The following is a 12,091-nucleotide window of genomic DNA, read 5'->3' on the forward strand; positions in this document are numbered from 1 at the left end:
TCCTAGAGGTATCCCTGAGCTGATGGAGAGAACACAGGCGTCATACAGACAGATCCCACTTTAGGATGCCCAACTGACAAAACATTCCCAATTAGGAAGTGATTATCCCCATTATCAAATTCTTTTGTAAAGGGAAGAATTCTCTTGAGAGGCAAGTCTCGTGGACACTGGTTTTTCTTTGGGCTTTGTGCAAGGTTGGATGCATGGGGGATTCTGCAAATCTTAAGAGAAAGCTCAGGACGCTTCTTGATTCTGCCTAGAGGTTTAATTAGAAATCCATCAGGATGTTTTTCTGTTTTCTCTCCTTCCTTTAAAAGCGTGTTTTGCCTTACAAAAGCTCCCTTACCTGGCACTTTTTAGGAACATGTGTAGCGCAAAGAACAGGAAGGGGAATGGGAGTAATTTGAAAGGGCAGGTTGGCGGGCCAGGTTCGGTAAAAACAACAACAGAAACAGACACACACCCAAAGGGGCCATCTCTTCCTTGCTTGCTGTGCACCTCCCTCGGGGCTCCTTACTCAACAAGGAGCTCTGAGCAGGCAGTGGAAAGGGTCGTGGGGCAGGAAACCGGCTCACAGAGAAGAAAAATAATGCTAATAATAAAACTAACTTCGGAGAGCTCTTTCTCAATGCCAGGCACTGTTCTTAGCTCCTCATCGTTCGTAGCAACTCATTTAAACTTCACGACAACCCTACAGAGTAGTACTGTTGTTTCTATTTTGTGCCTAAGGAAGCTGAGGCACAGAGAGGTTAAGAAACTTGCCCCGAGGGCCCCTGGGTGGCTCAGTCGGTTGAGCGTCCCACTCCGGATTTCGGCTCACGTCATGATCGCTCCGGTTCATGGACTTGAGCCCCGCATCGGGCTCCGTGCTGACTGTGCGGAGCCTGCTTAGGATTCTGTCTCCCTCTCTCTCTGCCCCTCCTCTCCTCCTCTCTCTGTCAAAATAAGTAAATAAACATTTTAAAAAATTAAAAAAAAAAAAGAAACTTACCCCAGGTCACATCATACAGCTATTGAGTCAGGTTTTGAACCCAGGCATTTGTCTCTGGAACCAGATACCCGGGAAATGGCTCTTGCTTTCTGAGTAGTCCTCTCGAACTGCGTAGGGTACAAGTTATACCCTGTCCTCACCAGGCAAAGGCATGGGGCTGAGTATTCCTGAGCTGACGCCTCTGGGAAGGAGGGATCTGAGGGGTCAGGTGGAGGGCCTGAGTCCTATCAGTTCAGGCTCACATTTAAGTCCTGGACCTCAGTCCTCCCAGCCCCCAAACAAAATGTCATAAAGAACCCTTTCCTTTGGCTAGGAGCGAAGTGGACTTCGGGAGGAATGCAGGATTTGTCACAGGGGTGGCCTGTGTATAAAGGAAAGTGACAACCTAGCTAGGTCCGGACGACTCATCACAGTCCCCCATTTCTCAAAACAGACAGAACCGCCAGTAGCCCTAAAAGCGGCCACTAAAGCTTGATTGCTTGGGGCCTGACCACAAATTCAAATGCTAATACCCCCCCACCCCCACACCAAGTGCTTTTCAGCTTAAGTGATTACCCGCGAGAGCAGTGTGGCCAGGCTGGTACTTGTGAGGGGGATGGGGGTTGGTTTAACAAATGGCAGGAGCCAGCCGGTACAGACAGACACACGGGAGAGGTGAGGGGCTCGGGACAGCCCCAGTCCTGCCTGCTGCTGGGCCCAGACTGAGGACCAGGGCTGAAGAGGGTTTCTGGATGCCTCCGTGGGGGCATGCATTGGAGGGTCTGCGTGTGGACAGCCTCGGGTGTTAGAGCGGGACCGGACAGGACAGCACAGGAGCTCTCTGCTCAGGATCAGTTACCGACCCCCCCCTCCCGCCCCCGGCCCCACCCCCAGCTTCTAGCACAGACAGATCTTGAGGGAAGCTACCATGTGCAGGCCAAGAGGGAGACGGGTACAATTAGAGTCAGAAGAATCTGGACTAGACCTTCCTTAGAAATATCTTGCGTATCGAGAGCAGGGAACCATTCAGAGAAGAGAAAACTGCAAAGCCACCTGGTTGGCAGGGTGTGTAGGTATGTGCTTTGTCAGACAGGAAAGAGAAAGGCGTATTTAGATAAAAGGTTAGGGTTTTTGTTTTCTTGGTTTCTTGGGGACCTGTCTAACCACCCTGGGCAGTTTGGGAGACCCCTTTATCTCAAAGGCATCAGGGTAGATAAATGGCTTTCAGACCTTCCCCAGCCTTCTCCCAGCCTCACCTTGGCCTCTGCCCTGCATGCACCCTCCTAATTGAAGGCTTGGGTTCTTCCCCTCTACCCTATTCACTGCCTCCTTCTCTACCCATCATTTTCCCCAAATGCCTGCAAGTCCTGCCCTGCCCAAGACCCAGCTCTGACTCCCTCCTGCCCGTTGCATGAAACCTAGTCTTTCCTGCAAGGTTTCCCAGGCCACCATCAGCCCTGCTTCCCCAAGATGCTGGCCCCCTGAAGTTTCTGGAACACAGTACAAAAGCCAGTGTCTTCCCCTGAGCTGGGCCCCTGGTCGGTCTCCCGTCTAAAAAGCCTCTGCCTCTCCCTCCAGCAGTTTGTCTCCCTTTCAGCACGCAGAAAACCTGGGCTGAAAGCCTACTTGGGGTCTGGCCCCAGACACCGTTCTTGCTTTAAAAACTCATCTCAGTGTGGGAATTACCATAAGACCCAGCAACGCCACTCTTAGGTATATTAAGACCTGTCAACACAAAACCTTGTACAGGAATGTTTATAGCAGCATTATCCGGTTTTTAAAAAGATATTATTTATTTTTGAGACAAATAGAGTACGAGCTGGGAAGGGGCAGAGAGAGAACGAGACTCAGAATCTGAAGCAGGCTCCAGGCTCTGAGCTGTCAGCACAGAGCCCGTCGCGGGGCTTGAACCCACGAATTGCGAGATCATGACTTGAGCTGAAGGTAGAGGCTTACTTGACTGAGCCACGCAGGCGCCCCAAGCAGCATTATTCCTAATAGCCAAAAAGTGGAAGCAAACCAAATGTTCACCGATGGATGGATGGACAAATGAAATGTGGTTCACCCGTACGGTGGAGTAGTATTCAGCCGGAAAAAGGAATGAGGTCCTGATAGATGCTACAACATGGAGGAACTTCGAAAACGTCATGCTAAGTGCAAGGAGCCAGGTACGAAGGACCACAGGCTGTGTGGTTTCATTTGCATGAGAGTCCGGAATGGGAAAATATAGTAGAGCAGTAGGTTTCTAGGATGTGGAGAGGAATGGGGAGTGGCTGCCGATGGGTATAGGGTTTCTCTCTGGGTATAGGGGTGAGGGGGGGATGCCCTAAATTTAGGTTCTGGTGACGGGTTCACAGCTCTGAACATACTAAAAACCACTGAATTATACACTTTGAACAGATGAGTTTAATGGTGTGTAAATTATATCTCATTTTTTTTAAGATTTTTATTTTTTTAAGTAATCTCTATACCCAACGTGGGGCCCGAACCCACAACCCCGAGATCGAGAGTCGCACGCTCCACTGCCCCTATCTCAATTTTTTAAATGAAAACAAAATCTCAAAACTCATCCCACCCCTTCATTCACTTGTCCAACAAGCATCTTTCGAGCCAAACCCCGGTTTAGGGGAGAATGCGATAGACAAGGTCCCTGCTCTCAAGGAGCTTGTGCTCTGGAGGACCGTTGTAGCGAAATGAAGGAAACAAAGCAGGACGAGGATGGAGAGTAAATAGTGTTGGGGGGGGGGGTTACTTTCACCAGGTGGTCAGGGAAAGCTCCTCTGAGGAGGGGACAGTGAAGCTGACATGTCAATGACAGCAGAGAGCCATGCGTGCAAAGAGCTGCAGGGGAGGGGTTCCAGGCGGACAGAGCCGCTAGACCATCCTTGCAAGGCCAGCACCCCAGCACACCAGGCAGGTCGTCACACGCAGGGTGTGCCCCCCCACCTGAGTCTAATAGGGCCTGAGCCCTGCCTTGGGCTGGGATCTCCCCAAAGGCAGTCTTTCTTGTTCCTCCCTCTGGGTGTCCCCAGCCTTAACACAGGGCCCTGACCAAGCTGGGGTGTCAGTATGGGAGCGGCCAGTTAGAGGGGAGCCACGAGAAGGCAAAAGTTGCCCCTTCCCTCTTGGCCAGCTCAAACTATTCTCCAGCCTGCCCTAGCTCCCAGGGTGTGGCCTTGACTCCTGGTTTCTTGTCCCAGACCCCGACTCCTCTCTTGCAGGCTGCCGGCTCCTTTTGGGCTGGAGAGAGGCTCAGGCTGCCGCTGACGCTTCCTGGGTTCTGGGCACTTCTCCTCTTCCCTGGTCCCTCCAGGAAGATTATCAGGGTGGACAGGGGGACACCCTGAGGCAAGAGTGTGAGAATGTCAGTGCCCATGCTGGAGTCACTCCCATGGAGGTGGCATGGAGCGGTCAACAGCAGCATTTTTACCCACTCCTGGGACGTGGAGGGCAGGACGGGCTGGCTGGCATCTTACTGTTTACGCCCTTCCTCTGGTTTGGAGCCAGGCAGCCCCCCCTCCTCTTATCACAGAACCAGGAGGGCCAGAGCCGCCACTCCTGGCAACGCCAGGTCAAGGTGATCACGTGTGCCCTCTGGGTAAAGCAGAGCACCTGGGCTGACAGGGTCAGCAGCGTGTTCAAGGTCACACAGCAAACTGGCGGGGCGGGCACCTCCCGCAGAGCCACCGCCAGGCTGGGGGAGGACCTGCTCTCTCTCCCCCGTTTCACCTCCACTTGGAGCCGTCAATGAGTAACTTGGACATTTCTCAGGCTTCCTGACGAAGGGTTCCCTCGACGGTCTAAGCTGTTCCTACATCTCCCCAGGCCTTGGGGGATTGCCGCCCCCCCGCCCCCTGCTTTAACTGGTCTGAATTAACCTCTGAGTTCGAGATCAGGGGAGGGAAGATCAATAACACGATGCTGGCTTTAGCCTGGAATGGGAGTCCAAAAACTGGATCCTGACTCTCTTCCCCTGTCTGGGCCTGGCTTCTGATCTATACAGTGAGGGGTAGGATTCTTAGGTCCTTGCTGCCACTCCAGCAGTTCCCCCACCAGCCTCCCAGGGTCACCCCAGAGGGCGCTGCAGTGGGAACAGAGAATCCAGGAGCTGGCACCCATCTCTGCTGAGCGGACTTCCCTGGGCCTGGCTGCTGGCAGGGAGGGGGTGAGCACCGAGGAGGGGGACTGCCAGTGGCCAGGGCCAAATCCCAGCGAGTGAGCCAAGGACTGTAGCATCACACTGACTCCGCACGGCAGCCTCAGGAGACAGAGCTTACTGGCCCCATTTTATCATGGAGAAAACCTAGGCTCTAAGGAGCGATGTGTCAGTGCCTCGTCCGGAGCCGCCTGCTGGGAAGTGACAGAGGTAGGTCTAGGACCAGTCTTTTTTTCAATTTTCTTTTCCTTTTTTAAAAATCTTTTAAAAATGTTTAGTTTTGAAGGGGAGAGAGACAGAGTACAAACAGGGGAGGGGCAGAGAGAGAGAGAGGGGGACACAGAATCCGAGGCAGGCTCCAGGCTCTGAGCTGTCAGCACGGAGTCCGATGCGGGGCTCGAACTCAAGAGCCGTGAGATCACGATCTGATCCGGAGTCGGACGCTTGACTGACTGAGCCACCCAGGTGCCCCCTCTTCTAAAAATTTTCTATTGAAGTATAGTTGACATACATATTATGTCGTTCCAAGTGTACAACATAGAGATTTGACATTTGTCTACACGAGGACCAGTCTGACTACAAATCCCACTACATCCGTGCTGCCAAAGCTGTTTTGACATTATTATTCCATAATTTTGAAATTACCCGCATTCCTAGAAGGGGCCTTTGACTAAACCATTAAGTGACCAAGCCAATTAGTATATTTCAGTCTGGCTCTGGGGTGTATCTGGGACTTCTTTTCTCTTGGCAGCAATGTTCCGATCTAAAGAAATTTGTTCAGGCTGGGTTTTGGAATGCCCAGGCGCGGCCCTGCCGGAGAGACTGGGGAGGGCGGGCAGCCCGGGATTGAAACCCAGGCTTTCTTGTGCTACGGCTGCTCCCGCTTACTGGGGACACGTCTCCATTTCCCAGTGCCCCGGGAACCGCAGGCCCGGTATGGGCTTAGCCCTCTGCAGCCCCGGCTGGTAGGCGGCAGCTTCAGATCATGGCTCAGGGGCTGGTAGCAGATGCAGGAAGGGGCCTCCCCCGGCCAGTTTTCCTCCAGGCTCTCCTTTCTGTTTTCTCCTTATCCTTTCCTGCCTGTCGCTGGGCCTGGGAACAAAAATCCCTCCCCCCCCACCCCGGCCACGGGCATCAAGTGTCCTTCTCAGAAATGGCGAGGTGAGAGGGTACAGTGGGGGAGAGGAGAGGCCTAGATGGGCAGCCCACCGTGACCCCAGCCCTCCACATGCCCCTCCCTTCTCCCCAGCCTCCTGCTGCTCCACTGGCATCCGGGCCCTACTTGAGTCTTCGTGTCTTGCCTCTGTCTCCCGGTCTCTGTCTCTGACTCCGTCTCAGTGTCACCCCGTACAACTCCCACATCAGCCTCCCAAGTCTCCAGGCCGTCCTGGGTGGGGTCACAAGACGAGCTTCCTCGAGCACGTTTCTCGTTTGACCAGCAACATCCAGCAGCCCCGGAGGGCGCACCTTCTCAGGGCCGAGCAAGGTGCCAGGCATGGGGGCCTCTGCACTAACGGCTGCAGCGGATGCCTTGGGAGGCCTGCAGTGGGGCCAGCGGTTATAACACGAAGGGTTTGGAGCTGCCATGACACCAGCAGAGGGACCCCTGGGGGCTCATGTTCCGGTGAACAGCTGTTCCCCCATTGCCTCTCAGCCTGCCAAACGAGGCTCTGCTGACTCTGGCCCCTGCTCTCTTCTGGCCGCCCCTCTCCCCAGCCCTGCTGAGTCTGTGGCCCAGCAGCAGCCCTTTTACACACACGCGCAAGCTCTGCCTCTGTCTCTGCCGCTGTCTCTCTCTCTCTCTCTCCTCCATGGAAAAGCAGCATGGCATAGGGGTTATCAAGATGATCTGGGTTTGAGTCCAGGCTGTCAGCGGCTTTTGCAGTCTTTCTCTGCCTCAGTTTACTGGGGGGTCAAAGAGGCACAACTGCAAAGCCTACCCGCGGGCACTGTCGTGTGCACCAAATGTCTCGGGCACCGTAAGCACGTTAGTTGTCATTTTCTTGTCTCGCAGCCTTCCTTCCCTCTCAGTTTCCCGATCCTGGGACTTTGCTACAGGGCTGATCATTAACCACGTTCGTCTAGGTTTCTCAGGGCAATAATGATAACGTGTTAATTCTTTAAGAGAGTGTGTGCCCTTGGCGTGGGACCTCCATGCGTTACCGTAAAGTGGTGAGTGAGGTGGTGGAAAGGGCAAGCCATCCCGTGTGCCAGCTCAATGGGGAGAATATCTGAAGGGGAGACAGGGGACCCTCTTGCCATCCCTGAAGTGAGGCCAGCCAGGATGAGGCTGGTTCCATGCCCAACATGGGGCTTGAACTCCCAACCCTGAGATCCTTGTGCAGGCAGAGGAAAGGGAAAGAGAGAGAGAGAGAGAGAGAGAGAGAGCTATAATGAGAAGCTTGCTGTGTTCATCACCTGTGGAGAAATGGGCATCGCCTCTGTGCTGGGCACCGGGGAGGAAAGGGAGATTCGGAGGCCAGGTTGCAGGAGGCGGAAATGCATGAACCTCAGTGAGCAGTCCAGGCTGTCAGCACCGGGGACCTGCAGAGCAGGGTGGGGGAGGATGCCAGAGGGATCAGGCTGGTGGAGGGAACCCGGGAAAGACCTCAACAGGCCTCCCCACAACACAGCCCTCCCTGTCCTCCTCCTAGTGGCCGAGGTGAAGGGAGTCCCCTCTCCCTGCTCACGCAGGGTTGGGATCAGGCAGAGATCGTGATCAGTTATCTGCCCAGCAGATCAGCCCGGAAACAAGAAAAGAGAAAATAACTGATGCTATCAGCAGAGCCCTTCTGATAAAGGATTTAATCAAAGATGGGCCAGAAGGAGAAGCTGAGGGCCCCGGGGGTCAGAGGCAAGCACTTCTGGTGAAGGACGCAGCCCGAGGGCTCTCCTGGGGGCCCCCTTCTTTTCCTTAATGTGCTGGAAACTCACATATGTCTTCTGGCCACACACCCCTCCTCCCGCCCACCTCTCCAGGTCCAGCTGCCAGAACAGCTGTTCATAATCTGAGAAATTTCCCTTATAGCCTCTGTCTTCCAGAACCTTTTTTTTTTTTTTTTTTTTTTAAGTAGGTTTCATGCCCAACATGGGGCTTGAACTCCCAACCCTGAGATCAAGAGTAGTATCTTCTGCCAACTGAGCCGGCCGGGCGTCCCCAGAACCTTCTTGCTGCCCAACCTCCTTCACTCACATTAGCCTTTCAGCCTGGTTCCAGAAAATGCAAGGCATCCTTCCTCGCTCAGAGTCTGCTTATTAGGTAGGGGGTACCAAAAAGATCTTGAGAGAGCCCTAGACGTTCCATTTACTCACTCATGGGGGGACAGGCCCTCAGCCTGCCTGCTGTGGGCTCCTCTGGGGGAAGGTCACCTCCCAGACACCTCTCAGTGAGGACAGCCACCGGGCCTCCCTTCCAGACACTTGGAGAGTCAAGATCTCTGTCCAAGGTGGGGAGGCACCAAATTACCCAAAGACCTCGGCTGTGGGCTTTGGTTCAGGTGGCTTAGCTTGGCGCCTACAAAGGGCCTGGCCGTCTTGCCATTCCTGTGTGGGAAGAGCGCATTGCAGCCCCGCTGGGGGGTGGGAGGGGATGTTTTGGAAATCGGGTCCCACCCGGGGTCCCACCTCCAGTTTCATGCGTTCGGCACCGTACCCATGAGACGCTCGAAGCAGGCTCCTCCTGTACATCCATGAGAGGAGCAGAAATATCTTTGTATGTAATGTTTTCTAAGTAAGCCATTGATTTATTTATAAGCTTTTTAAAATATTTATCTTTAGACGTTTATTTCTGAGAGGCAGAGAGCGGGGCAGGGGTGGGGCGGGGCGGGGGCGGGGCAGGGGCGGGGTGGGGGCGGACAGAGGATCCGAAGCAGGCTCCGCGCTGATAGCAGCGAGCCAGATGTGGGGCTCAAACTCAGATCCTGAGCCGAGCTGAAGTCGGTTGCTCAACCGACTGAGCCACTCAAGCGCCCTAAAGGTTTTATTTTTAAGTAATCTCAATGTGGGGCTCAAATCCACAACCCCAAGATCAAGAGTCGTTCGCTCTACTGGCTGAGCCAGGCAGGCGCCCCTATCCGCAATTTGAAGTTGAAACTCGCTTGTAAGTAAAATCATAGCAGGTGCACTTTGCTAAGTGCCATCACGTGCCGCTTCACACCGTTTCTTGAGTTCTTACGGCCGCCCTATGAGGTAGGGCTTGTTACCCGAGAAGACTGGGGCACAAGAAACATCTCGCCTGTGAACCCCTAGCTAACAAGTGACAGAGCTTCTTCAGCAGCCCCCTCCCCCCTCTACCAGAAGCTTCCCCTGAGGCTGCCCAGCGAGCGGGGGACAAGGAGGGGGCTCTTTATTTGAAGGCCCCAGGCCCCTCCCCTGACCTCACCCCTCTGCTACCGTAGCCTGGCCCAGTCGTTATGGGCCCTCTTCACCTCATCCCTGGCCATCTCCCTGGTGTTTGCCATCATCCCCTTCTGTCGAGATGTGAAGGTGCTGGCCTCTGTCATGGCACTGGCGGGCCTAGCCATGGGCTGCATCGACACCGTGGCCAACATGCAGCTGGTGAGGGTCTACCAGAAGGACTCGGCCATCTTCCTCCAGGTGAGCCCGCACGCAGCCATGGGGGCTGGGTGGTCACGGGGAGCTCCCGGGAACCTGTCCACCTCTCCCAGCCCCCTCCCTGGGGTGAGGTGTCTTTTACTGGAGGCCAGGTGGTAATGCAAAAAGAGAAAAGAGCACCGGGGTCTTGGTTTTATGTGGCCACCTCCAGCTGGGCCACACTGGGCCACTATCTCTGGACTCGGGCCTCCTCAGCTCTAAAGTAGGGTCATGCTCCCTGCGTGCAGGGTGGTCCCAGGGACCCAGGTGCTCCAGAGAAGAGGTTCTTTGTGAATCGGAGTGTGCCGTGATGGGAGGGCTTGCTGTTTTCTCAGCTCCTTGCCCGTCTCTGTATTTCTCTTCCTATCCAGCCCTTCCCTCTATCAAGCTCCCTTCCCTTTGGGGTGTTAGCTGGTAGGTGTTATCATGGGAACGGCCCCCAGCTGGAGTTAAGATCTGGGAAAGAAGGAAGCGGGAGGGAGGGAATTGGCCACTGTCACCCAGTTATCCCCGGACAAGAAGGTGACTGAGAGGAACTTCTGTCCTCATCTCTCCTGTGTCCCCATCGCTTCCCACTCTGGGGCCAGGCAGGCACTCCCCAGATGGAACACAAAGTTGGGGGGGAGGGTATGAAGCCTGAGCCATTCCCTCACCCACACCACTTCTCCTCCCCCCTCCAGGTTCTCCATTTCTTTGTGGGCTTTGGTGCCCTGCTGAGCCCCCTCATTGCCGACCCCTTCCTGTCTGAGGCCAACTGCTTGCCTGCCAACGGCACGGCCAATGCCACCTCTGGAAGCCACCTGTTCCACGCCTCCAGGGTCCTAGGCCAGCACCACACCGAGGCGTGGCGTTGGTCCAACCACTCGCTCTCCGGGCTGCCTGCGCAGGACCGGGCAGGGACCCGCGTGTCGTATGCCTTCTGGATCATGGCCCTGATCAATGTGAGTGCCACCGGGGCAGGGCCGGGTGGGGACAAGTGGACCATCACACGTGTCCATAGCAGCTCCCAGTGTAGATTCTTATGATTCCGAGCAGTGTGCTGGGCTCAAGCATGCCCTCAGGAAGGCAAGGGGGCGGGAAGACTAACCCCCCCACCCAGGGATGCATCTGAATACAAACGGGGTCGCAGGAGATCATCTTGAAGGTCCTCAGTTGTCACAATCCATGATTGCGATTCTCCAGGGAGGTAAAGCCATGAGCAGGTTTAGCACAACGGGATCAGGGTCAACTTTCAAGCCATCCGAGGCTCCATGGGAAACCAGCTCTCTCCCTCCAAGGCCAGATGAAGGGGCTCTGGGACAGAGCACCCCAGGCTGTATGGGGTTCTTCCCTGGGCTCCCTCATCGCCGGTGGGATTCCCCTGTGTCCTGCTGTGAGGTGGGCTCCCGTGGGGGTCAAGGGATGAACAAAATGACCACACCATGGCTGCCATGGTGGGAGCAGGGTAGAGAGACCACCTGCCTGTACTGGGTCAGGTACTGAGGCCCCTCTGCACCCCGGCTCTCATCCTCCCTGTCAGCACCGACTCTGTCCCTGGCCGGAAACCTCTGGTGGTCTTTAACCCAAGACAGATTCCCTGCCAGTAGCCCAGGCTGGGGCCAGAGGGACAGGTGGGGAGACGCCCCTACCCTCTCTCCAGCTTGGGAAGTACCGCGAGGAACAGCGGGAGCATCCCTGGCCCCCTGGCTCGGCCCGGCCTGGGCTGCGGGTGTGGAATATTCCAGGCGGCCGTTGGCCCGGCTGCGGGATGGAGGCAACGTATGGCCCGTCGTGACGAAGGGCCTGGGTTTTCTCTGGGCCCACTTGTCACCGCTCTGCAGTGGCTGCCCAGCTGCGATGCCGTGCACGTAGCACTGAAAGGGGTCTTCGAGATCATCCAGTCCCCCTGAGCAGCACAGCAGGGGGCGTCATGCCGTCCCTGGCACAAGGGCCCGATGAGTGGCTAGCAAGACACTGGCCAGGCTCTCACCCCGACTGCCAGCACCAGCCTCCTTCCTGCTGCCCCATAGCAAGTGCTCGTTTTTCCTTTCTTCGTGACTTTCCTTTCCTTGTACCAGAATCTTCACCGGGGGCTCTGAAAAACACACGCCCCTCTCTCGCCCTTTCCGTTTTCTGCCCATGCCTGTCACTGCTTTGGAAACAACCCAGCTTCGGGCCTGTGCCCTCCAGGGGGGCACCTGTAAGGGGAAGCATCGCCATCAGTACCGGGTCAAAGCTGAGACGCCAGGACCAGGAAGCCGGAAGGTCCAGTGTCAGCCCGAGCCCTGTTTTCTCTCGCCCCACGAGGTGCAGCCTGGAGGCACTTTGTTTGTGGCAGGATGTCCGGACTTTTTTGTTGGTTTGTTTCTGAAGATAAACAGTCCACCACAGAA

The 12,091-nt window shown here is 55.5% G+C and overlaps 1 protein-coding gene across 1 annotated transcript in view; it reads left to right on the plus strand.

Annotated features, from left to right (window-relative positions):
- MFSD4A (major facilitator superfamily domain containing 4A) overlaps positions 1-12,091 on the plus strand; it is a 28,809-nt gene that overhangs the window by 1,489 nt on the left and 15,229 nt on the right. The window contains exons 2-3 of the mRNA XM_030302598.1: positions 9,524-9,722; positions 10,400-10,660. Coding sequence (XP_030158458.1) covers positions 9,524-9,722; positions 10,400-10,660 — 460 coding nt within the window. The remainder of the gene's footprint in view (positions 1-9,523; positions 9,723-10,399; positions 10,661-12,091) is intronic.

Source organism: Lynx canadensis, chromosome F1, assembly GCF_007474595.2.
Source record: "Lynx canadensis isolate LIC74 chromosome F1, mLynCan4.pri.v2, whole genome shotgun sequence".
In the NCBI taxonomy this organism is placed as follows: domain Eukaryota; kingdom Metazoa; phylum Chordata; class Mammalia; order Carnivora; family Felidae; genus Lynx; species Lynx canadensis.